This window comes from Neoarius graeffei, chromosome 5 (assembly GCF_027579695.1).
Source record: "Neoarius graeffei isolate fNeoGra1 chromosome 5, fNeoGra1.pri, whole genome shotgun sequence".
NCBI classification, from domain to species: domain Eukaryota; kingdom Metazoa; phylum Chordata; class Actinopteri; order Siluriformes; family Ariidae; genus Neoarius; species Neoarius graeffei.
This window is the reverse complement of record NC_083573.1, coordinates 46,040,842-46,068,341: the sequence shown is the minus strand read 5'-3', so window position 1 is coordinate 46,068,341 and position 27,500 is coordinate 46,040,842. Positions and strand designations below refer to the sequence as shown.

Genomic DNA, 27,500 nt, shown 5'->3' with positions numbered 1-27,500 from the left:
TCTGAGCATCTCCAAAATGGCAGGTGGTTTTAATGTTATGGCTGATTGGTGTAAGTCCCTATCAATGAATTATGAGTTTATCTCATCTCATTATCTCTAGCTGCTTTATCCTTCTACAGGGTCGCAGGCAAGCTGGAGCCTATCCCAGCTGACTACGGGCGAAAGGCGGGGTACACCCTGGACAAGTCGCCAGGTCATCACAGGGCTGACACATAGACACAGACAACCATTCACACTCACATTCACACCTACAGTCAATTTAGAGTCACCAGTTAACCTAACCTGTATGTCTTTGGACTGTGGGGGAAACCGGAGCACCCGGAGGGAACCCATGCGGACAACATGCAAACTCTGCACAGAAAGGCCCTCGTTGGCCACGGGGCTCGAACCCGGACCTTCTTGCTGTGAGGCGACAGCACTAACCACTACACCACCGTGCCGGCCCGAATTGCTAGTTACTATAGTAAAAATAACCGTGAGTTGGCCTAGTGGTTAGCATGTCCGTCTCTTGATTGGGAGTTCACGAGTTCTACTCGCGGTCAGGTCATACCAAAGACCATCATAAAAATGGTACCTACGACCATCTGGCAAGGCATGCTGCAGTACAGATGCAAGTGGGGAAGTCAAACTCTCGCGGTTACCAGAGGACTAGCCCCCCACTGTAACCCTAGCTGTATAGACGAGAGGCCAAGGGCTATTGAAACAGAGATCATCGCTGTACCCATACACATCAAAGAACTGGTTAGCACTGGGACAGGAGACTGCCTGGGAAGACCAGATTCTGGCGTGAGAGGGACTTTGATAGTAAAAATAACGTTTCTTTATGAAATGCAGAGTAATCTGTCGTGCAATAAGTTTCAAAATGAAATCTGTGAGAATCCCAGAGGATTCACAGCACTTAGCGCATTCGTAGCTCTTTTTTAGGATGACAAGACAAGAGAGGGCTCCTACCTTGGGTTCCTGGTTTTGCAGCTGGCTGTAAGTTTATTTACTGAGTGGACAGAGGATTGAGAGACTACCACATGTTTGTTTTAGTGTAGCAGCTTGTTGTTTTAGCTGCAATAACACTGTTTCAGCTGCATGGGCATCCACGCTTCACAGCTTGTCAATGTACTGTAGTCAGCCACCATGGAATCTAACTTGGTTAAGCACACTCGGTGATGCAGACTCAGATGCAACCCATGTATGTGCATTATACAGTACGTATATTGTATTTTAGTTGTTCTCATTGTTTACTTCTCATCTCATCTCATTATCTCTAGCCGCTTTATCCTGTTCTACAGGGTCGCAGGCAAGCTGGAGCCTATCCCGGCTGACTACGGGGTACACCCTGGGCAAGTCGTCAGGTCATCACAGGGCTGACACATAGACACAGACAACCATTCACACTCACATTCACACCTACGGTCAATTTAGAGTCGCCAGTTAACCTAACCTGCATGTCTTTGGACTGTGGGGGAAACCGGAGCACCCAGAGGAAACCCACGCGGACACGGGGAGAACATGCAAACTCCACACAGAAAGGCCCTCGCCGGCCACGGGGCTCGAACCCGGACCTTCTTGCTGTGAGGCGACGGCGCTAACCACTACACCACCGTGCCGCCCATTGTTTACTTAATGATCTTATTTCATGGGTGGCACTTTTGAGATGGCTCAGTGAACACAAAATATAGGTCAGGTGGTTGCCAATCTGGGGAACACCGTGCTATGTGTTTTTCCTTAGTTCACTTAATTATCTAGGCGTTTATGACCTGATTCCAGGACCAGATTGCTCACACAGAGTGAAGCCGAACTCGGTCACTGTTGAGATCAATACCAAATGTGACCTCCGCAGTAAGAGACGATCTACACCATTACACTTTTACTTAGTCTTTGATGTCAGGCATTTTTCACTGACCTGTCATAGCAAAGCTGGCAGCTTAAAATACAATCAGCTTTGTTTTTTACAGTAACGTGATCCACGTGATAGTCAACGAAGAGTTTCTTTTAAGCCCTCACTTGTAAGTGATATGGATGAACTGTGAAGCCTTGAACTTCTCTAATATCATGCACTGCACTATCTACAGTGTAAAGTGATGGATGTTTGTGTCCATAGTAAGAGCAGCCATGATTACAGCTGCACAGCCACAGTTAAACCAGGAGGTCTGTGTGTTTATGCGTTTTGTTAACTGAGCCTGATTAGGCCTCTCTTGCATTACCCAGCCTGCCACCTTGAGGCACAAGCAGTTTGAGAGAGAAAAAGATTTTGTATGGCTTCCATTGATAACATTATCAATTCTGCTTATAGTGAATAAGAGCACTTTTACTAAATGCATGCATAGTTTCACAAGTGAAAGCAAACATTCAATATGGTATTGAGTAGAGTTGGATCAGTAAAAAGGACTTTCAGTCTGTTTTCCAATTTGTCTTTTGACAGTAATTAGTGTCTACAGGGGCAGCTGGTATAAATTGGCCAGCAGACCTAAGCCTCTGTGTCTTTAAAAGATGCAAAGACATCAGTATAATGTTTCATTGTTGGCGTCCGACATCCATATCAGATTATTTGCTGTTAACAAATGTCTTAAGATGGATAAATCTGGACCACCAATGGTGCTAAGAAAAGTACATATAATGTTATGAACAAGCAAGCTGGAGTTGATTTATTTTCTGCAAAGAATGTATATTCATGTGTAAAAAAAAAAATAGAAAATATCTAATTTGTATGAGAAAGTGTCTGGTGTGCACGAGAATGTGTATGTTAGTTGTTAATCTGTTGTAAAGCTGTGTAAACTGTAAGTAAAAACAATGCAAAGATTTGCAAATCATGGAAAACTTATATTTCATTGAAAATAGTACAAAGACAATATATCAAATGTTAAAACTGAGAAATTGTATTGTTGCTTGGAAAATATATGCTCATTTTGAATTTGATGTCAGCAACACGTTTCAAAACATTTTTGAAACAGGGGCACATTTACCACTGTGTTGCATCAACTCTACTTTTAAAGGTGCCCTTCCACCAAAAACGTTTAATACTGGCTCTTTTTGAAATACCATAGTTCACTCCGAGTTGCATATGCATGCTGCATGTGAAAATGTAATTCTACTCCCATTCCCTGTATTAGCTTATGAAAGAAAATAGTCGGAAAAACGAGCGGATCAGAAAAAGCCATACGAAGTGATGTCACTTCGAAAATTAGTATTCATGGCCTCGCCCACCTTGGCTTGCGACCGCCCACGGGAAGAAAGCGCGAGGAGAGAGACGTAATTTGCCCCAAGGCGAGGCGCGGTGCTCCGCATCAGTTTCATTTCAACGGCGGCTCCAGCCCGACTTTGCACGCTCATAACTCGGGCAGGGGAGGTCCCAGCCTCCCCAGACTTGGTAGCCAGCAGCCTCTGCCCTCTCCCGAACAAAAGAGTGCTCCCTGGGTGGGCTAGCTCCGCACCTCGGGACGTAATTCACCTAACCCTAACCCTAGGTCCCAGCCTCCCCAGACTTGGCAGCCAGCGACCCCTGCCCTCTCCCGAACAAACCAGCGCTGCCAGGGCCCGTCAGCTCCCAGCCAGGGGATGTTATTCCCCCCACACACCCTGAGGCGAGCTCCGCTCCGTGCCTCGTGCCTTGATGAGAGCCGCTGCCGCAGGGAGTATTCAATTAAATAAATAAATAAATGAATGAATGAATGACTCCCTCCCAGTCACACACACACACACAAGCATTCTGGTTGGGGAGAGAGCTCCCTTCCTCTGCTCTCCCTCTCCGCTTATAGGGCACGGTCACTGGGGAAGACACACAAACACACGTTAATTCCCGTCAGGTGCAGTGATTCTGCCACTTACCTTCCCTGACTCCGCCCTCCATTCACAGACCGACGCTCGGCCATGCCCCGCTGCCACATCTACATTGTTATTGGTCAAAACATCGATGTCGAGACCATAATAGCCAATCGAAACAGTTTTTACAAAGACACCCACATCCGCTTGTTCTGACCCACTGGAGGTAGCGTCACAGTGCTGTTAGCCAAGCAGAGGTAACACGTTTACATGTCATGAATATTAATGAGTAAGAGCTGAAATCCTGTGGTTCAACCGCCACCCACTCCTCCACCAAACTAGAACAGCCTGAAACAGGAGAATCACAGCATTTTTTTCACCAAAACCGGCTCACAGGGCATTCATTCATACTAGAGACCACCGCACAATTAATGAAAAAACGATGCAAGGGGACCTTTAACAACACTCTGTAAATGTTGGAAACTGAGGAGACCTATTGCTGTAGTTTTGAAAGGGAAATGTTGTCCCATTCTTGCCTGATATACAATTTTATTTGCTTAACAGTTCGGGATCTCTGTTGCCATGTTTTGCGCTTCATAATGCACCAAATGTTTTCAATGGGAGACAGGTCTGGCCTGCAGGCAGGCCAGTTTAGCGCCTGGACTCTTTTACTACGGAGCCATGCAGTTGAAACATGTGCAGAATGCAGTGTGGCATTGTCATGCTGAAAGAAGGAAGGCCTTCTCTGAAAATGACGTCGTCTGGATGGCAGCATATTGCTCTGAAACCTGTCTATATCATTCAGCATTAATGATGCCTTCCCAGATGTGTAAGCTACCCATGTCATGTGCACTAATGCATGCTCACAGATGCTGGCTTTTGAACTGTGTGCTGATAACAAGCCGGATGGTCCCTCTCCTCTTTAGTCCAGAGGATATGGTGTCCATGATTTCTAAAAAGAATTTCAAATTTTGATTCGTCAGACCATAGGACAGATTTCCACTTCGCCTCAGTCCATCATAAATGAGCTCGGGCCCAGAGAAGGTGGCGGTGTTTCTGGATATTGTTCATATTGTTTCTTCTTTTTTATATGGTTTCTTCTTGCATAGTGAATTTTAACTTGCATTTGTGGATGCAGTCAAAAACTGTGTTCACAGATGATGGGTTTCAGAAGTGTTCCTGAGCACATGCAACGATTTCCACTCCAGAATCATGTCCATTTCTAATGTTTTTAAAATGCATTTTTCCAGCCTTGTCCCTTTGATACAGAGATTTCTCCAGATTCTCTGAATCTTTTAATGATATTATGTACCATAGATGATGTGATCCTCAAATTCTTTGCAGTTTTATACATTGAGGAACGTTATTCTTAAATTGTTGCACTGTTTGCCCACGCAGTCTTTCACAGAGCGGTGAACCCCTCCCCATCTTTACTTCTGAGAGACTCCGCCTCTCTGGGATGCTCTTTTTATACCCAATCATATTACTGACCTGCTGCCGATTATCTAATTAGGGTTATTTTAACATTACACAACTTTTCCAGACTTTTGTTGCCCCGTCCCAACTTTTTTGAAACATGTTGCTGGCACTAAATTCATGTTCATATATTTTTTAAAAAACATTAAAATTTCTCAGTTTCAACATTTGATATGTTGTCTTTGTACTATTTTAAACAAAATATAGGGTTTCCATGACTTGTAAATCACCACATTCTGTTTTTATTTACAGTTTAGACAGCATGCCAACTTTATGGAAACAGGGTTGTATAATATCTTCTTGTACATGTTGCATTCTCACGAGATATCTGGTGCATTTCGTGTTCTCGAATATATCCTGCTGTGTGGCCGTTCTCATGTCAGAAACACTTCGTCATGTATATGGAGTTCAGTCTTCTCTCAAGTAGTTTCTCATGCACACCAGTAACTTTTTTTTTTACACATGTCCCTTCAGGGACTCTGTATTTTTCAGCCCATTACACGCCATGTAATGACATCCATTAAATGTCATTAGCAGCGATTGATAAGGCATTGGCGGGTATGATGAACAGAAACAAGGTGGATTCTTTACTCTATCATTCAATTTCCCATACACCCAAAATGTCTTTGGAGGAGAAACAAAAAAATACACAGACTAAGCATGCACTGTCAGTAAAAATACATGTTTTATGAAAAGATCGATGACAGGACCATTTAGTTTTTTGTTTGCTTGTTTGAACAAAAGGTTTCCAACTTTGCTGCATGTTTGGTATTAAGAGGAAGCACAACATGAACCCAGTAGAGCATTACAAATGTGAAACACTTGAAAAAAAATTAGTAACCAAGTATACAGCTGCTTATCTGCCTTTAAGCATGCGTGTAATAGTTTGCCCTTTAGCTAGCTTATTATGCCATTAATGAGACGTAGCGATATAATACATTGCTCAGTTAAACAGAAGAAAAAGAAGCCTTTATTTATCACACGTACACTCAAGCATTGTGAAATGTTTCCTCTGCATTTAACCCATCTGAAGCAGTCAGCACACACATGCACACACAAGTGAGCAATGAGCGCACACGCATATAGTACCCCGAGAAGTGAGCAGCTATTAAATAGCTTTATTGTCAAGCTATTAATATTAGATTTTAGCCTCCCATATAATATCATGACCATCCATCACTGAGTATCTACTAATTTGTGGTATTTTGTTCATGTTCTGGGGTTCTTTTTATGCAATGATTCAGAGTAAACATTATCATGGAGGATCAAGCTTTGTCTATCAGGTCCAAATGAAAACAATTATGGTGTCATGGAGGAAATTATCCTAGGTCAGCATGCTCACTTTGAAGCATTTAATTAATCCAACCTCTGGCCATTTTCACTCGGGCTGATGCATTGAAACAAAACAAATCAAATCGGTTCCAATAATTGCACATGGCACACATAGTCATGTCAGTAAGGCTGTAGTAACCACAGATTTTGTGCCTCTCCCTCCATAAAAGCCTTCCCATAAGAAATCAGTTAAGTAGGTTCCAGCTCACAGCTGCTGGCAGAGCTTGGCTAAGTGGGGTGGTGTTTAGGGGGGAGGTCTCATAAAATGAGCTAATGGGAGTGTGGTGGAGAGCTTGGGCATGCGTACTTGAGTTCACCACAGCTGGGACTGAGAGGGTTGGAAAGAGATTCCCCTTGTGTCTGTTATAGAGGTTTGGGGGTGATGAGGAACCAGATGGGTGTCTAATACCCAAGAGACCAAAGAGAAAAGGAAATGGTGCCAGGAAATTCGGGGCTCAGATTTACGCAATAAGCAGTAATGCATACATAAAGCCTGGTCTGCTCTCCTAAGGTCTGGAATGGTTATATAGCTGTGCTTCGAGCATTAGGACTGTGGCCTCTGTAGTGCTTATTAACTGTCTTTTGACAGCAAAAGAAGATCAGTTTAAATGTAACACAAGCATATATTAGTTATTATGTCAAATAGTGAACTTATACTGATGTTCATATGCTGTCCAGAGACATGGGGCTTGATTTTTAAATAGAGAACTGAAGAAAAGAGGAAAGATGAAGGAGAGATCCATAGAAAGTAACAGGTGCTTACTGATAGCAGTAAGAGCTGTGATCCTGGCAGATATTCACCGACTACACACACACACACACACACACACACACACACACACACACACACACACACACACACACACACACACACACACATTTCACTACTCTACTTCTACCTAAGGGCTCCCTCTGATCTCATTCAGTCTGATTTATTCCTGAAGCAGTGGGTGGGGTTCTCTCTCTCTCTCTCTCTCTCTCTCTCTCTCTCTCTCTCTCTCCTACACTCTTTATGGATATGAAGTCATCCCTCCACCATGGAACCTGAATCTGTTAGCAGGATGTACCCCAAAGCACTGTGCAATATCACTCAACATCTAGTGTCACAGTAGAAGTGACAATAAATACCATTAAAGTGTCATTATGTACCTGTAAGAGAGACAACCTAGAAAAAAATGCGGTGTCAGAGGTGAAGGATGATATAGTGCAATTTAGACACAAGTTGTAACTTAAACCATCAAAAACGCATGTCCTCGGGAGGCTTTGAAAGAAAATCAAGATTTCAAGATGCTGCATAAGCAGCCTAATCCATTTGGTATGCCAGTGAGAGCATATATTATTTAGAAAATAAATCACAGCTTACTGTAGGCTTTTCATTGTCTGCTCTTCTAAATCCATTTGCAAGTTTCATTACTCTATTATGGTCTGCATTAGGACGGACACTGGATTCTTTACCTATCAAGATATATATTCTTGTCATTACCATGGTATAATTATAGATTTAGGTACTGCCTGAAAGCGGAGCTCCCATCTGTTTCTGGGTTGTAGAATCTTCTTATATCATAGCCAGCTTCTTTTGCTTTATTTCTTTATCATTATAGTTACTATACGGTTTCCTTAAGTGCACCTGACAGCAAAATTATGTTCTGAAATAGGTTTCTGTAATAAAACTACAAACACCACTGATCACTTTCATGATAGAACTAACCACCAACAGAACGAAACTCTTTGTGCGCAGTTGCGTCAATCTGGCCAAGCACCAAGCCGCTGTCAGTGGACGCCATATTTGCCGTGACGTCACATGCAGAACGACTGCTCGGCCTTCTATGCAGCTATGGCCGACGAAACAGAACGATTTTCTGATCAGTCTTCAGAAACTGAGGCCCTTTTTGAGGTTGACACTGGACATGTCGGATTACATGAAGACGAAGCAGTGGGTGGCATTTTTCCTTATCGTTTTGAGCCATATCTGGACAATTTGCCTGCAGAAGGCGAGATTTCTGACTCGGACACAGACGACGATGACTGGACCAATGCAGAGGACGTCGTGATCCCAGTTGACATTGGGAGGCTCCAAAGCACTGAATGGTAATATAATAATAATAGAGCTAGTCCTCGGGGGGGGGCATGAAGGATGAGGGAGGAAAGCGCGGGGGGGGAGGAGGAAGGCGATTAGGCAGGGAATGACCCCTTGCCCGGTCTATGCCACCCCACATACACACACACACACACACACACACACACACACACTGGGTCTTGACGTGGACTGGTGCATAAATCCAGGCCTCTCTCCTATTACTGTAACCAAGCATCTAAAAACTTACCTAGGATATAGATGTACTGTGTAGTACAGAGTTTATGACTGAGTGATTGAACATTTATTATAATAATAATAAATTTGTAACACAAGTAGCAAGTCAGTATTATTCTGTATTATTCTGCAACAATTTCCTGGTTGCCATTGACAGTGGGATTGGTGAGGTACACATCCCGGCTGCCGCCTGAGCGGGATTTGTTTACCTTACACATCCTGCCATCAATGGCAACGTGATAATGATTAGGTCATTTCACTTGTTTGTGTTAATCACTTCCTGTTAAACAGAGTTAGTATGTTGAATTCTCTCAAGATTTCTCTCAAGAGACAATACTGTGAAATATCCATGCAAGTAGTAAGATTGCCCATATCTTATACGACAACATCCTATTTGTATGCATTGGATTGGTTTTCATTGATATAATTACCAAAAATCGCCTTAGGTTTGCATACAAACCCTTCGATTCACGTCAAATTTGAAGATTGAAGATTTGAAGATTCAGTAATTTGCGAACTATTGTGTTATTATGAATATGTATCTTAGGTGGTAAATGATAACAGGATAAAATACTTCTATCATATAAAATTGACAATCATTGACAATATTACTGCACTGATTTCCTTTCAAAAAATATGCTCTCTTGAAAGTTCATGGTCTTTTAGATTTGGGCTGTTTTCTCACATTTTTATTTGATAAGAATAAAAACTTCTATGAACTGATGAAATTCAATTGCATGTTAGGCCTATAAGGTCCAGCCAACACGGTATTGCAGCGGAACTGTGGCAGAACTTTGAATCATGAACAAATTCACCTACTGCTATTATTTAGTAGTAAATATCTCATTACAAGATGGAGATCTACACTGAAAAATCATCAATCAACAGCTAATCAAACAAGTGTCACAAGTCTGTCAGAGGCCCACCTGTCATTGGGAATCCACCTGTCCCGTGTCCAGCGCACTTGTTTTGCCCACTCTTTGCGTCTGATGGGATCCTTGGGAAAGGTATACAGACTATACCCGGCTTCCCTGGTGTTGGAGCAAAACCCAGCCACACAACGAGCAGGCATATTCACCAAAATCCACAAGTCAGACGCAAAAATATTCACTTGCAAAAGCACTGGTGAACAACGAGAAGCTGAGAAAATGTCTGTCAGCGGTTCTGCATGTGACATCATATCCGCCTTCTTCCTCGGCCGTGGGTTGGCTCGCCGTGATATCGATTTATCTGTGTGGCGGGCCATTCAAAACGATGTTTCTTATTCTGCCGCGCGATGTGTGAAGTAAATCTGTCATTTTATTCAACTCAATATGGCGGAAATTAACAAATTAACATGTTTTTTGGTGTCAGGTGCACTTTATGTTGTACAAAATGTTGGGCGACAACAGCGACAAGTTACTCATTACTATACTGTCCTGAATACTACTCTACTTCACACTTCACTACTCACTTCACTAGTTGTTGGGTTTCCTGTGGTGGTAGGCACACACAGGACCAAAACCATCAGAAAACAACTTGATGGGTTTCTTTATGTATCCACACTCTATGCCTATGGGGCTCCATGCCACTATAATTGAGCCTGCACGTCAGTGGGGAGACTGCTAGCCCACTAGCATCTCTTGATTTAGTAAAATATTTAAAGCAAAATGTGTGTTTGCACAAATTTGTTGTCCTGATTCCTGCTGATCACAACAGATCAAACCGTTACATTTCTTTAGCACACTTTATTCACTCCACTTGAATTTATAACGGTATCTATCACAACTATTTAACACAAATTTGACTTTATGTCTTTGGCAAACTAAGCTGCCTAAAGGTTAAGTGTTGGAATTTAGTCTCTCTCATCTCATTATCTGTAGCCGCTTTATCCTGTTCTACAGGGTCGCAGGCAAGCTGGAGCCTATCCCAGCTGACTACGGGCGAAAGGCGGGGTACACCCTGGACAAGTCGCCAGGTCATCACAGGGCTGACACATAGACACAGACAACCATTCACACTCACATTCACACCTACGGTCAATTTAGAGTCACCAGTTAACCTAACCTGCATGTCTTTGGACTGTGGGGGAAACCGGAGCACCCGGAGGGAACCCACGTGGGCACGGGGAGAACATGCAAACTCCACACAGAAAGGCCCTCGCCGGCCACGGGGCTCGAACCCAGACCTTCTTGCTGTGAGGCGACAGCACTAACCACTACATCACCATGCCGCCTTGGAATTTAGTGTAAAACTTATTTCAGAAATTGACAGACTGAAAAATACTCATAGTGCTTTTAACACATCCTGCCACAACCATCAACATCTGCTTCCTATTACAGTGATAGGACGACACGGTGGTGCAGTGGTTAGCACTGTCATCTCACAGCAAGAAGGTTCCAGGTTCGAACCTTGTAGCTGACTGGGGCCTTTCTGTGTGGAGTTTGCAAGTTCTCCCTGTGCCTGCGTGGGTTTTGTTCCATGGTCTGAAGACGTGCAGATTAGGTCGGTGTGAATGGTTGCTTGTCTCTGTGTGTTAGCCCTGCAATAGATTAAGGGTTTATCCCACCTCTTGCCCGAAGACAGCTTGGATTGGCTCCGGCTTCCCCCACAACCCAAACGGATAAGTGGTATAGATAATGGATGGATATTTTACTATGATATTACGGATGGTTCTTTGCTTCTCCACTCCCATGAGTCAGGTCTTTGAGAGTGGCTTGGCAAGATGAATCATTAGGACCAATTTGGTGATTAGATAACTGAAAAATAATGGGTAAAATTTAGAATAGTTTTTCATTCAAAGTGAGAATGAGCAGCATGAAAGATTTAATATGCACAAAATAGTGAATGTGTCTGGGGAAACTAAAAATAGTCAAATGCAAACCATGTCTTCAAGTATAGTGGTGGTAGTAGTACAGTAAAAGTTGAAATTGAAAAGGGCATTTATACTCCCAAAGCATATTTAAGTACAGTAACTGTGCACTATCTAAATCCCTGTGAGTCTAAAAGATGTAATCTACATCACAACTTAAGGTGAGGGAGACGGGGGTAAGAAGAAAGAAGGGCAAGCAATTCACCCGTGTCCCCACAGGTCTCCACCTGTAGCAGAATAATGAGTGTTTAGCTGTGGCTCTGCCATGACAGGGAAAGGCTGGACTGTCATTAGAGGCTCATCCAGCTGCTGGTTCAGGTCTGTGTGAGCAGTACAGTCAGTCTGTGCTCTTCTAATGTCTGTTTACACCTCATCATCACGCCTGATGAGGCTTTTGCACACACTCTAGCCATGCTGAGCTATGCTCTTGGCTAACGTCATAGAGGATTTGTATGGACGTAATGTGCACCGGATATATTAGACGTTGTCCGGGGAAGTTCAGTATTACCAGAGAGACTTGGAAAAGAAACTTCTTCTGTATCTTCTTTTGGCCTGAGTTTATTCTTTGGTGAGAAACTTTCCCCCATTTTTTTTTTAAATCAAATTTTTATGGGAATGTTGGCTGTTTTTGATTTCTTAAAGAAACGTTGGCGATTTCTTGCTGCGTGTATGGATTGATGTTTGTGAATTTAGCTGGAAGTGCGTGTGAATGAGAGGGTTCAGTCAGTGCAATGGCCAGAGCAACATGTTTTAGGTATTTGACTGAGAACTCTTACACTTGGGCTTTTACTTTGTGTGAAAATGTGTGCTTTAGGATAATTGTGTATGTAATTCACATGTGTGTTACATGTGGCATAACTGACTTTATTATGGCATGTACCGTACAGTTGTGGTCAGAAGTTTGCATACGAATGTCATCTTGGATATGAATGTCATGGCAATATTTGGGCTTTCAGTAATTTCTTTGAACTGTTCTTTTTCTGTGGCAGAATGATTGTACAGCATACATCTTTAATTAAAAAAACACGACTTTGGTGCACAAGTTTTAATTTTCTTTGGGTTTTCTGAAATCAACACAGGGTCAAAATCACACATACAGGGTAAACATTTACATACACCCATTTAGATTATTAATTCAGAGGTACTGAAACTTCCAAAATGTATTTTATCTTGCTAAGGCCGAGGTCTCTTAACTTCCTGTTAGTGATCATGATTGACGACAGCTGGTAGCTTCTCTGTGCCTTCATAAAAAGGGTTTGCTTACAGCACTCGTTGGATTGACCAGCACACAGTAAAATGGGAAAGTTCAAGGAGCTCAGTGCAGATCTGAGAAAGAGGATTGCAGATGTACACAACTCTGGAACGTCTCCTGGAGCCATTTCTAAACAACTGCAAATTCCAAGATCAGCTCAGACAATTGTATCCGAGTTATTGTGAGGTGTAGTCATTTTGCCAAGCCACTTTGCTTCAAGAAAACCTAAACTGTCACCCTCAGCTGAAAGGAAATTGGTTTGGATGGTCAGGAACAACCTGGGAACCACCATGGCACAGCCCTGCCATGAACTGGAAGCTGATGGATCACTGTCTACAGTTCAGATCACCATGGACTAAGAGGCTGCTATCCAAGAAATAACCCCCTGCTCCAAAATTGACACCTTCAAGCTTAGCTAAAGTTTGGAGCTGACCACACGGACAAAGAAAAAGCCTTCTGGAGGATAGCTGTATGGTCAGATGAGACAAAGATTGAGTTGTTTGGCCACAATGACCACCATGTACAGAGAGACACTGTACCAGCTGGTGGTGGTGGTAGGATCATCATGCTCTGGAGCTGTTTTGCTGCCAGTGGAACTGGTTCATTGCGCAAAGTGAATGGAATAATGAAGAAGGAGGACTACCTCAGAATTCTTCAGCATAAACCTTCAGAAACTTGAACATGACTTGGGACTTGGGAGTTACAACAGGACAATGAACCCAAACACACATCAGAGCTGGTTGTAGAGGATAAAGCAGGCTAATATTAAGTTTAAAACAAGCCCTGACTTCAACCCTATTGAAAATATATGGACCGTGTTTATAAGTCGAGTCCACGCCAAGAAAAAAAACAAATTTAATTGAATTCTACCAATTCTATCATGAAGAGTCGTGAAATATCCAACCAGAATTCTGCCAGAAGCTTGTTCATGGTAAACAAAAATGTTTGGTCAAGGCGAATCTTGCGAAGAAACATTTTATCCAAATATTAGATGCGCTGTATGTATATTTTTGACCCTGTGCTGATTTCAGAAAACCCAAAGAAAATTAAAACTTGTGCACCAAATTCCGGTGTTTTTTTTTTTATTAAAGATGTATGCTGTACAATCATTCTGCCACAGAAAAAGAACAGTTCAAAGAAATGACTGAAAGCCCAAATATTGCCATGACATTCATATCCAGGATGGCATTCATGTCACTGTATGTAAACTTCTGACCGCAACTGTACATATCTGTTCAGTGTGTGCTCCTGAGCACTGCCTGGCTCCCTCTATTGTAGCATACACGCTTATACAATGCTCTGGGGAAGCCTGCATAGAACTAGAGTGAATGGCAATTGCATTAGCATACTGATAACACCCATTTTCCCTTTGACCCAGAAGTGATGGCGAGATAGCTCTTCTGTGGAGAAAATGATAAATCTCCACTACTCCCCCTCTCTTCCTCCATCTCTTCCTTGCTTGTCTTCCTTCCTCCACTGGCTCGCAGCCAAGATGAGAATAAGTGACACTTCTGCTGATGCTAGCCTGATGCTTGTCAACCCTGCCGGGCCCCAGACAGTGGCATTTCACTGCGTGGGAACTGCAGGAACCCTACAGGGTGGCTGGGAAAGATAGAGATAGGTGCACAGCTGCATTGCCCCAATTGTTATTAGCCTTCCCCTGATTGATGGGTGGTCCACTCAGTCAGATATGTTTCCGTGCCCTTTAACCCCAATATGTCTGGTGGATGAATGGGTGAATGATGGTGCCTTAGTGTTGGTGGTTCTGACACTTTTTTTCTTATAGCCATCGGGGCTGGATTTAGTGGCTTGCATATCAACATACATTAAATAAGATGATGAAATATTTGGCCTGGCTGGTGACATTGAACCACTGAACATAGTGGATACAGTGTTGTTGGCTGGATTCAGGAATTTTGTTGTCACCTGGTTTATTTTAATTATTGCGGAACGTCTGTATGCATTTCAAAGATCATGCTAAAATGGATATGTTTCGAAAAATGATTCTCCTTTTATTTAATACAAATGTTCAAATGCTGACCATACAGAAACTCCAAGCATGAGTTCTGTTTATAACAGCTCAAAATCTTAGACTCACTGAGAACAAACATCTCCAGGATATTTGACTCAGATGTAAACAGATCTATGAAACCAGGCACATGACAAACAAAGGGAAGTTAATTCAGTCACTGTTCAATCAAAATCTCATACTTGTCTCTTTGGTGACCAAATAAACCAGCGTACACAATAAGGCTGGATGTGTGTCAGAGCAGCAAAATAGAACAAAAGTTGAACTGTGGTAAAGACCTGTGCTTATCTGTAATGTCTGTTGAGAATGTTATGCTAGTTTTCCTTACGGTCTCATTAGTTTAGTTCCTCAGTCAGTGGATAGAAAGTATCCTGCCATCCTCGGTTGCTGGTGGTAGTTTGTGATTGATGCTAAGAATGAGCTTTAGGAGCAGTTAAGGAATGCAGGAGTAGTTGGTGGACTGTGTACAGTAGGTTGCAGTGTTTAAGTTAGTGGGTAGTGTAAGGTGTACAGTGTTTGGCAGATGTGGGCTGTAAAAGTGTTCTAGTAAACACGGTTGTAGGTTCGTTGATGTTTTTGTTGTACAACCCCGATTCCAAAAAAGTTGGGACAAAGTACAAATTGTAAATAAAAACGGAATGCAGTAATTTACAAATCTCAAAAACTGATATTGTATTCACAATAGAACATAGACAACATATCAAATGTCGAAAGTGAGACATTTTGAAATTTCATGCCAAATATTGGCTCATTTGAAATTTCATGACAGCAACACATCTCAAAAAAAGTTGGGACAGGGGCAATAAGAGGCTGGAAAAGTTAAAGGTACAAAAAAGGAACAGCTGGAGGACCAAATTGCAACTCATTAGGTCAATTGGCAATTGGTCATTAACATGACTGGGTATAAAAAGAGCATCTTGGAGTGGCAGCGGCTCTCAGAAGTAAAGATGGGAAGAGGATCACCAATCCCCCTAATTCTGCGCCGACAAATAGTGGAGCAATATCAGAAAGGAGTTCGACAGTGTAAAATTGCAAAGAGTTTGAACATATCATCATCTACAGTGTATAATATCATCAAAAGATTCAGAGAATCTGGAAGAATCTCTGTGCGTAAGGGTCAAGGCCGGAAAACCATACTGGGTGCCCGTGATCTTCGGGCCCTTAGACGGCACTGCATCACATACAGGCATGCTTCTGTATTGGAAATCACAAAATGGGCTCAGGAATATTTCCAGAGAACATTATCTGTGAGCACAATTCACCGTGCCATCCGCCGTTGCCAGCTAAAACTCTATAGTTCAAAGAAGAAGCCGTATCTAAACATGATCCAGAAGCGCAGACGTCTTCTCTGGGCCAAGACTCATTTAAAATGGACTGTGGCAAAGTGGAAAACTGTTCTGTGGTCAGACGAATCAAAATTTGAAGTTCTTTATGGAAATCAGGGACGCCGTGTCATTCGGACTAAAGAGGAGAAGGACGACCCGAGTTGTTATCAGCGCTCAGTTCAGAAGCCTGCATCTCTGATGGTATGGGGTTGCATTAGTGCGTGTGGCATGGGCAGCTTACACATCTGGAAAGACACCATCAATGCTGAAAGGTATATCCAGGTTCTAGAGCAACATATGCTCCCATCCAGACAACGGCTCTTTCAGGGAAGACCTTGCATTTTCCAACATGACAATGCCAAACCACATACTGCATCAATTACAGCATCATGGCTGCATAGAAGAAGGGTCCGGGTACTGAACTGGCCAGCCTGCAGTCCAGATCTTTCACCCATAGAAAACATTTGGCGTATCATAAAATGGAAGATACGACAAAAAAAGACCTAAGACAGTTGAGCAACTAGAATCCTACATTAGACAAGAATGGGTTAACATTCCTATCCCTAAACTTGAGCAACTTGTCTCCTCAGTCCCCAGACGTTTACAGACTGTTGTAAAGAGAAAAGGGGATGTCTCACAGTGGTAAACATGGCCTTGTCCCAACTTTTTTGAGATGTGTTGTTGTCATGAAATTTAAAATCACGTAATTTTTCTCTTTAAATGATACATTTTCTCAGTTTAAACATTTGATATGTCATCTATGTTCTATCCTGAATAAAATATGGAATTTTGAAACTTCCACATCATTGCATTCCGTTTTTATTTACAATTTGTACTTTGTCCCAACTTTTTAGGAATCAGGGTTGTAAGTGTAGTATATGGCTTTATTGGTAGTGGTAATGGTGAACACTAAGTTTGGTTGCAGTATTGGTGAATTCGTCATTAAGCATGTTCAGAAACTGCTGTAAAACATGGGTGGGTAGGTGGGTGTGCAGTTGGCAGAGGTACATGTGGAACCAGTGATGTGGCTGGCCACAGAAAGATGCATGGGAATGGAAATAGCTCCAAGGGACTGGGTGGCTCTCTTTGGCTGGTACAGGAGCAGTCAACTTCAGTGAAAATTATCAAATTGATCTGGGTTTATTTTGGTAAATAGCAACCATGATTTGTTTAAAAACCCTAAAGTGAGTATAAACTTGGATTTACGACTGTTGATTCATATTTTCATGAGTGGGGTAATGCTTTTTAATTTTAAGCTGTGCTATGGTGCTTTATGGGTAAAACTGCTACCATTGGGTGTCATCTGAGAAAGTCTGTCAACCCTGTAATAGTGAAGGGGGGGTGACAGTGGGAGAGAGCGGGAGTGAGGGGGGGATTGAGGTAGGAGGTTGAGAAAAACAGAGGGGAAAAGAGGAGGAGAGGTTGGATGAATGATGCCGTGCGCTGATGCTGGCCAGCTGGCCATGCTTCTTGGCAAGAGGAGTGAACGCTCCAGCCACTGGCTCTGACTGACAGCATCTGGAGTGACAGCGAGTTTCTATACTACAGTACTATTATTATACATACTTTATTACCAGCATGCTCTACAGTCTTTCCCAAATATAAAAGTTGGCTCATTGTCATGTTCCTGTTTCGCTTACATTCCTAGTTCTCTATTGCTTTTGTTTTTCATTGGTCTTTAAGTCTGTTTCCTTTTAAAATGACTCCACCTGTGCGACTCAAATGGAAATACTGTACATGCTGTAGACTCAACACACTCTAAAAATACACTTACTTTCCAGTGCAAATCTAAAAAGCTAAATGAATGCGTCCAGACATAGATGCACTTTTTTTTTAAAAACTTGCCTTCGTTTGCTGTCAGGCAGATCACACTAGTGGCCACAGTTTGGCAGCTTATGACTGGGTTTGTGGGTTTGTTAATAGCCTGGGTGGTTAAAGAGCTGCCCAGAAAAACAGCTCACGGAGAGAGAACGCAGGCAGGTAAACACACACTAAACACAGGCACTTTGACTGAGTGTTTCAAGGCCTAAAAGTTTTCCGAGTAGGTCTATGCAAAGCATTTAAGTCTACCACACTGCTGAAGCAGAAAAGGAGACAGAAGGGGAAGTTGTATAGTGGATAGGCCGTATGGGCCTGTCATTGGTACAATACATAAGAAGACATGAAGGCTGAGAGTGACAGCAGAGAATGGAAGAGTGTGTTTATGCGCATCTAGGAAGCAGTCTAAACTGCAGTCTAGAGCGTGTGTTTAAGTATGGCTCAGAGTGTAAATCTTAACAATGGACTCAAATGAAGAATTACATCCATATTTGCTTGTGAGTTTTATGTCAAAGGAAAGACAAGTTCTATTTACTTGCCTGTTATGAATCATGGTTGCACCCCGTGACAGCTGTGTAAGCTGTTTTGGTCATACGTCATTAAAAAAAAAAAGGCTTATGTGTTACTCCTCAGGTGCAGCCATTCAGTGTTCTGACCAAGGATACTTTTAATTTTTCTTCATATTATATCTGTGTAAAGAGCAGGCAGCACGACACATTACCAAATGAATCTAATGCGTCTTTTCCCCTGTTTCTTCTGTAAAGAGACTGAAAGCTGCGCTGACTCACCATCCGGGGCCAATCTCCAATGGCAACATGAATACGATGGGTCACATGATGGATATGATGTCGTCGCGGCAAGAGCAGAGCAGCCATCACCATCTGCATTCTCACCCTCACCAACACATGCAGGCCCCGCCCCATGGTTACCCACACCACGCCCACCACCATAGCCACACCCAGACAGGCCACCACCACCCGCAGGGTCACGGGCACCATAACTCTCACCCAGGCCACCTACACCCTGCACACGGGCACCAGACGTCTCCTCACGCACCAATGCACTCCGCTGCCCCCCAGGTACTTCAACATAATCGCCATCAATGTCAGGAGCCTCAGGTAGTGTTTTATTAAAATACGGGTCTCAGACATAGTTTGGTTGGGATTAACTGAGTGTTTGCGAGTGTCTCGGTTGAGGCGTGTAGGTAGCAGCGAATTCACTGACTTCTAGTGAGTATATCTTGTTTCAGTATTAACAATGTTGATTTCACATGACCTATGATTTGAGCTAACATGATTTATATTGAGTTAAACTGAACTACTTTAGCCCTCATATCCTGTTTATTACTTAGCAATAAATAGCCTTATTTAGGATGGATTAGTTTAAAGTGCATATCCTGGACCAATTTCGTTTTTTTTTTTATATGAAAGTATGTCCCTTTACACACTCATCCAGAAGGGTAATTTTGCGCAAGGCCGTCTGTCTACAGCAGAAAAAAATAAAATAACAAAACGCGTCTGGAAAAATCCCAAGGGAGTCTGGAGCCAGATTCGTGACGTCACCTGCGGAAGCGCCAGCAGGCTGCGAGAGCTTGCACGGTTTCAGTGCACAGCCTGTGTAGACCAAGTTTAGCAGCTAGCGATTTTGGATTTAAATATGGAATTGTCACCTGAGCGCAGTGTTACTTCACCTTTAGATGAAGAATATAATGAGATGTCAGAATTGGGGCTTCATCTGTTTGGATTTGATGATGATTCAAGTAGTGAAGACGACGGAGACAACACTGGGAATGTAAATAATACGGTCGTTTTCTCATAAACAAACCAGCGCTGACGTAGGATTCAGAGGGAGGCGTCCCGCACGTGACGTCACGAAAATCAATGTTTGCCAGGAAATCCAAATGCCAAGTTTTTTCAGAGGCGGACCAATTCGCCTCAAATGGCTTGATTTCAACTGAATTTTTCTGGTATTGCGCAAGGTTAAAAAAAATGCACAAAATGCAAAATGTGACAGATATTTGACCAAAGTTTAATATAAAATAGGAGAATTACATTGATCTTGCTCCTGAATTTACCCGTGATATGCACTTTAATGTATGTAGGTGGGGTAATGCAATTATTACTGGCTTATCTCTGGGATTTTAATCCTGTACAAATCTGTCACGTCAGTCATTTTTAAACTGTATGTCTGAAAAGATCACACTGCCTTTATTTACTATAAAAGGACCTGTCACAACATTTTATGTTACCGTACACTTCCTGCGTTAAGGTAATTACGGAATATAATTTATTTCCATTGGAGGCGATTTTAAAATAATAGCAAAGAGACACACTGAGTTTAGCTTTTATTTACAATATCAGATTTTCAGTAAGTCAAATGCTTACAATTTATTAGCATTTGGCGGTGTTGCCTTTTAATTGCTGAACTTGAATACCTAGTTGTGACCAAGTTTTAACTTTCTGGCTCATGTTTTGAGGTGTTACATCAGTATTTCTAGATAATCCTCCTTCTTCAAGATGCCATCTATTTTCTGATGTGTACCAGACACTTTTCCAGGAGAAAAAAAAACCTCACAACATAATGCTACCACTCCTATGCTTCACAGTTGGGGAGGATGATGTTCTTCAGATTAAAAGACTCGACCTTTTCTTCCATAGTTACCGCTGATCATTACGGCCCAACAGGCCAATTTTTGTTCATCTGACCAGAGGACACGCCTCTAAAAAGCTAGGTCTTTGTCCTGCAATCTTCAGTCTGGCTTTTTTATGTCAGTCTTGAAGTAGGAGCATGACAGGCTTTCTTCATAATAATAATATTAACAACAACAGATTAATAACGAATGTTTATAGAGATACATAGATTGAATATATTTGAGAATGAATTGGAGTGAAACTAAGATGAAGGTAATGTGACAAAGCCTAAAATTAATTTTTATGTCATATTTGGATAAATGTGGCTATATGGAACAATGACTTGAATGTCTGGAGGAAGAATGTGAATTAGGTTGAGCTGAAAGTAGTTAATCTGCAGTTTGTTGAATGGTTGTATTAACAGAGGAATAACCGTGCACAGGATACTTAACCCACAAATCTCTTTTTATTTCCATGATGTGGACTTGTGCTGTTTCGAATGGCCATACTGTACAGTATCAGAACTGCCTCTCTCAGATATCACCCTAGTTTGCAGTATGATCAGAAACTTATTGAGAATTTTTTAGTCAGAGCTTCAACTAAAACTGCAGATTTGTGTCGTTCTAATAAAACAGCCAGGAGACAAAAGAAAGAAAAATATATTCTTCTCTTAAAAAGAAAGAAGATAGAGCATAAAATTTTATTGTGGGATCACTAATATATCACAAGAAAGTTGTAAAAGGAAGTATAATGGGATGAGAAATGAAAGAATTTCAGGTTTGTGACTTCACTGCCCATCTCTTTGTGGAATTTTCCAGCTCAAGCTTTCTTTCTGTGTTTCGGAAATTCTGCCTCCAGTGTATTATTAAGCCAAACAAGATGGCGTGTATCCACACCATTCATCAAAGCTGCTGCATTTTCCAACATCCCAATGCAACCTGCAGTGATCTGACTGCTGCAAGTACCAGCCACTGCCAAGTCCATGTCAAAGAGCTTTTTTGTGGGCATGCTAAGCTGCTAGCAGACCTGTTTCACTGGACATCTAAAAGTGTTAGCCTGAATGGGCCTGGGCGGTGGAAAACTGGACCATGGCACAATTTTTTGCGGGCGGAGTAGCCTTATGAGTGAGTGAGTGGAGTAGCCTGTAAATCAGTGTGCTTCTCACATGGCCACAGCCATCATAGGTCCAAGCAGGCACGTGCACAGAACATATGTTGTTTTAAAGGAACCTCCCAAACTGCAGGGGAGATTTTAGACAGGTGATTGGCTAGCTGCCTAGAAGTCTTATAGAAAGACATGCAGTAGTGATGATGGATGGCTGACTTTATGGTATTTGTTTTCTGACAGAAGGTCTTACGTTTTCCTTTTTTCTTCTTCTTCTTTTTTACAGTTATCCCCGGCCGCACAGCAAATGCAGCCCACGCAGACGCTACAGTCTGGACCACCCAGTGGGGGTCGGCGCAGGCGTGTGGTTGATGAGGACCCTGATGAGCGCCGGCGAAAGTTTCTAGAGAGGAACCGGGCAGCTGCTACACGCTGCAGGCAGAAGAGGAAAGTGTGGGTGATGTCTCTGGAGAAGAAAGCTGAGGAGCTCACCCAGACTAACATGCAACTCCAGGTATGGGCTGTGTCCCAGTTCTCTCACACGCAACCTTGTCTGATGGAAACCATTTCAGAGCTGATTCTGCTAAATGTATTGCAGCAAGTCCTCATATTTCACAGTATATTAGGTCCGGTAGAGTGGCCCATAAACATGGCTAGAATGACAGCTGATGCCGCTGTAGCCAGAGAGCAGATGGAGCTCAGACAGGCCTATGTGTGAAAGAGGAAAGGGCACAAGCTAACTAGATGAAACTAAAAGAGGTCCAGTTGCTGCTGGGAGTGGGGTTTGTGGAGCAGTAAAACTGAGAACCACAGAACTTGAAGACATATTGGACATAAGTTAGGACATTTGCACGATAGCAGAGAGGAACCGTCAGGGCCTTCTAGGCGTTCAAAGAAGGCCCAAACATATCAGCATTTCAAATGTTGTATTTAATTTCTTTCATTCTTTAATTGCTTTCATTCTTTCATAATTTCATTATAATTATTCGCTTCTAATTCTAATTTGGCCTCATTTTCTATCAAATTTGCTTCAGAAATGAAAGGGTTACTGTCCTGAAAACATTAAAATAGAGTTATCGAATTTGATTTTTTTTGTTTGTTTGTTGTCTCTAGGCTGAGAAGAGTTTAGAGCTGCTCACTCATTGGCTAGGACTTCATTGCCGAGACAGAAGGCCATGGCAGTGTATGTTTATGTAGGAAGTGACAGATGAATTAACCAATCAGATTTTGATTTATAGTGCGAGGGACCAAAAATTAATCGCCCTACACTCAAAAAAATAACTCGCTCAGTGAACGTAATAAAATTATGGAAAGTATTTCCACCCAAGTAAAATGCGTTAACTTAGCCAGAAACAGTTTTGTTGAGTGACCTAAATGTCAACCGTGACATGTTAGACTTAGGTTCATGTAACAGACACCCATGTTGGTTTTTTTGAGTGTAGGCCTTCTCGAAAGCCAACACTAGCTTAACAGCGAGTCAGCGCCATCAGCGCAGCAGTGCAGTCACCTTCCAGCCGATGTAGCGTTCATCAGTAGTGTTAGCGAATGCTAATAAAGCGGTCAAGCCAGTGCTATCGAGAGCAAGTAGCACAGGCTAACGACCGAGAAACTAAGATTTCTGTCTCCAGACTATTCTTCCACGCACGCGCACCACAGTATTTTTCACTCATACTTAAGTCTTCATTTCCCGATGTAATTTACTCAGTTACTTTTAAAATCAACATCAACAACTACACACAACGGAGCAACCTGGCAGCCTGCCGCTAATCCCTTGTAAATTCCTTTGCCCTGTTGCTTTTTTTTTTTTTGGTGTGTCTGGCTAAGTTTTGGCTGATCTGAAGTTCCAGCTCTAATAGTAACGGTTCGCCACTGCACGATAGCTATATCTGACCAACAAATTTCAGATGAATTTTTTTAGATAGTCTCTGCATATGGTCTCAGCTCCAATCCAAAACATTCATCAATTTCGAAACCTCTTCTTTATCACAGTGACTCACACTGCAATCACCTCCATTAGATTAACATGTAGGAAAGATTAACACCGAAAGACATAAGTGTAACTGATTTACCTTTTCCCTCCCTGCTCACTTGCTTCTCACACCACTGTTCTGATTTCTATTAGCCAACAGACAATAAAAGACATATTTAAGTAGTTTGTTCTCTTTTATCTCTCTGGCATTCTCCAAATAAGTGCATTGCCCAGACTTGTTTTGGCTTCCATCTCCTCATTAAACGATCAGGATATTCAAATTCTTTATTTAATAAGACCAGCCACAGCCATATGCTCGTTTGTAATGAGACTCGTAACCACAGATGAGCGAGTGTCTGCTGTGAAGTCTGTTAACCACACATTCAAGTTGATTTTTAAATTTGTTGATAATGATGATCGTGGTTAGGCATTACAACAGATTGATACCTCCAGGTAAGACATTAATTATAAAACATTTCTTGAATTCATCTCTCTACAGCTGAAGTGATGTGACAGAATAACCTGATCTTTCTTGGATATCGAAGCAGTGTGCTATATTGAATGTAGACAAGCCTGATGATGGATACTTAAGGATACGTACAGGACACATTTTAATATATCGCATATAAGTATATAATCTCAGATTAATGCGGTATGTTGTCACAAACCTGTTCCTAACATACCGCCAAATTATTTCTCACCTGGAAAAAAATAAATAAATAAATAAATAAATAAATATATATATATATATATATATATATATATATATATATATATATATATATATATCGAAGTGGCATTTAATATTGTTTGTTGTTGGCAGAATGAGGTGAGCATGCTGAAGAATGAGGTGACTCAGCTCAAGCAGCTCCTACTGACACACAAAGACTGTCCCATCACCGCCATGCAAAAGGAGTCACAGGGTTACCTCAGTGAGTGTTACACACATCTGGCCAGTGGTGGCACTACTGCAACATGCATAGCACCAATTCTCTTTTTAGTACTCTCTCTCTCTCTATCTGTTTGCATACATGTCAACCCCTCACGGCTCTCACCTGTACTCCCTGGTAAAGAAATCCATAATTTCCATACCAAATCCATAGTAATATTTCATGCATAATAAAAATGTATCAGATCTTACCTAATACCTAATGTCAGATACAACCTTTGTTGGCTTTTGCGTGAAGAAATTAATTGACAGCTGTCTCTTTTTCTGGTTTGCATTCTTCACATGCATTTGAGATTTCATGTGTTCCCTCACGTCGTAAATTCCAGAGGCAAACACTTTCACGTCTCTACAACAAATTGTGCAGTTGACATACTCAGCACCCATTTTGGAAGCGATAATCATTCCATTGAATGTTTCTGTCCATTCGGGAAGAAAGCGACCTCCAGTTTTAGAAGTTTTGAGTTTTTTCTTCGGTGGTGCCGACATCTCGATCTCTTGACCTGTCTATTGTTACGCTACATGTGCTGTTATTTCCCGCTCGGTGTGCAGGAAAATCACAATTGCGCATGCTCAGACATTCAGAATGGCTTGTTGGTACTAGCGGAAGTACCGGTTGAGTAATTCTAAATGTAGAAAATGGCGGCTCCCATGCATTTTCGTATTTCATGACGATTTTTTTGATGGCAATAAATCAAAATAATTTTAAGGTGAAAATGTAGAAAAATCCGTAGTTGAATACCACTACGCCCATACCATTTTTAAAATGCCAAAATCCGTAGGGAATACGGGAAATCCGTAGGGGTTGACATGTATGTGTTTGAAGAATCACTGATATATCATTTTGATACGTTCTTACCGTTTCATACTGAAAACATACACTAAATTCTCGTTTGTTCATTTACACTTTTAACCTCCTAAGGCCCAAGCTGTTTTTTTACATGCATTTTTTATTTCTCTTTGCTATTTGGGCTTATTAGAACCTGATTAGAATAAAAACTAAGCATCATCTTTTGATAAGATGTACTTTTAGAGAAAAAGTATGTCCACATATGTGGATTCTTGTTCCGAATTTCCATAAAGTGCTGTCCACGCATGTGACCGCTAAGCCCTAGGAGGTTAACACTACACTATATTCTGGGCATCAAGCTAATATCAATCCTGTATGATATACACGTGTTGAAACTAGGGCTGCGTACCGGTACTGTGTACCAGTACTGTACCGTGAAAATCGATTCGGTACAGGCCCAAAATACCGGATCATGAAGTACCGGTACTGTACCGATATAAATTTACACCAAGTATCTGCTTATTTTGTGACTGAAGATGCGTAAATCCTAACACAAAGACGAAAAGTTAGCACTGGAAAAGACATAAAATGCTGCGCTGAAACTTGAAATCAGAGCCATCTTTGAGTTGAGATCCTCTCACCACAGTCTCACGAGACATTGCGAGAGCTTGGCTGATCCAGCGTTCTGATTGGTCAAAAAGACTCAAAAGCAGGTCAGCCATTTTTCCTTTGCTGGCATTGGCGGCCTTTGTTGCTTTGTGTAATTTTGCCACGTAAGTTAAAGGCCGCGGACTGCGCGTAGTCTGTAGTACTCTAGTGTAGTCACTTCTCGCTGTGAGACAACTTATGACTTTTTGTCCCAAGTTAACTATAGAGTGACTGAGAAGTGAGATAGGAAACCTAGTTATGTTCGGTTTTCTTTGAATAAAGATACTGACAAGTTGTCAACAGTTTATTAATGTTTCTGTCATTATTGAAGAAGTTCAGAAGAATTTGTCAAATTGTTCAGGCACAGGTACAGGTCCGGACCTGTACCTAAACCTCTGTACCGGTACCTGTACCTGTACCTGATGTTACGTTTAGGTACGCAGCCCTAGTTGAAACAGCACAGGCACATCCAATCAAATTTGCCCAGGTTACAGAAGCACAGACTTATCCACACCAGTAACATGGATCTACAGACACTGGATGTTACAAATTAGGGGTTTAACGTAATGACATTTATGTGTATCTGTATCTGCTTAGTGCTCCAAATATTCCTATCTGTTTCCATATTTGGATTTAAACCCAGAGCAGGCATGGTCTAAATGGGAAGGATTTTTTATAATTAAATATGATCTGTACCACTACACTGTGTGCACAATTATTAGGCAAGTTGTATTCCTGATGATTAATTTTATCGTTGAACAAATACAGTGCTCTCAGTCAATCCAAATTGTTAATAAACCTAAAACCAGAATGATTAACAAAGGAAAGGGGAGTTTAGGCCTTCTCAGGGGAATATATAAGTGTGCAGAATTATTAGGCAACATTTAGTGTGCAGAATTATTATGCAACTAAATGAAAAGCTTAAAGTTTCCCATCTCACTTGTTTATTTTAATTTTCAGTGTAACAAATAAACAACTCAGAATTAACAAATAAACACTTCTGGCATTTCAAAAATATTCAGTGACCAATATAGCCACCCTTCTTTTCAATAACTGCCATGAGCCTTCCATCCAGTCTGTTAGTTTTTTGATTTGTTGACGATCAACTTTTTGTGCAGGAGCAACCATGGCCTCCCAAATGCTATTCAGAGTGGTGTATTGTCTTCCCTCGCTGTAAATCTCATGCTTAAGAAGGGGCCACAAGTACTCAATAGGGTTTAAGTCAGGTGAGGAAGGGGGCCATGTCATTACTTTGTCATCTTTAAG

The 27,500-nt window shown here is 41.8% G+C and overlaps 1 protein-coding gene across 5 annotated transcripts in view; it reads left to right on the top strand.

The window, feature by feature from the left end:
• creb5b (cAMP responsive element binding protein 5b) overlaps nucleotides 1-27,500 on the top strand; it is a 118,788-nt gene that overhangs the window by 85,200 nt on the left and 6,088 nt on the right. For all 5 annotated transcript variants that reach the window (XM_060921800.1, XM_060921802.1, XM_060921801.1 and 2 more), the window contains 3 exons: nucleotides 18,912-19,226; nucleotides 22,168-22,395; nucleotides 24,674-24,782. In XM_060921800.1, the coding sequence (XP_060777783.1) occupies nucleotides 18,912-19,226; nucleotides 22,168-22,395; nucleotides 24,674-24,782 (652 nt within the window). The remainder of the gene's footprint in view (nucleotides 1-18,911; nucleotides 19,227-22,167; nucleotides 22,396-24,673; nucleotides 24,783-27,500) is intronic.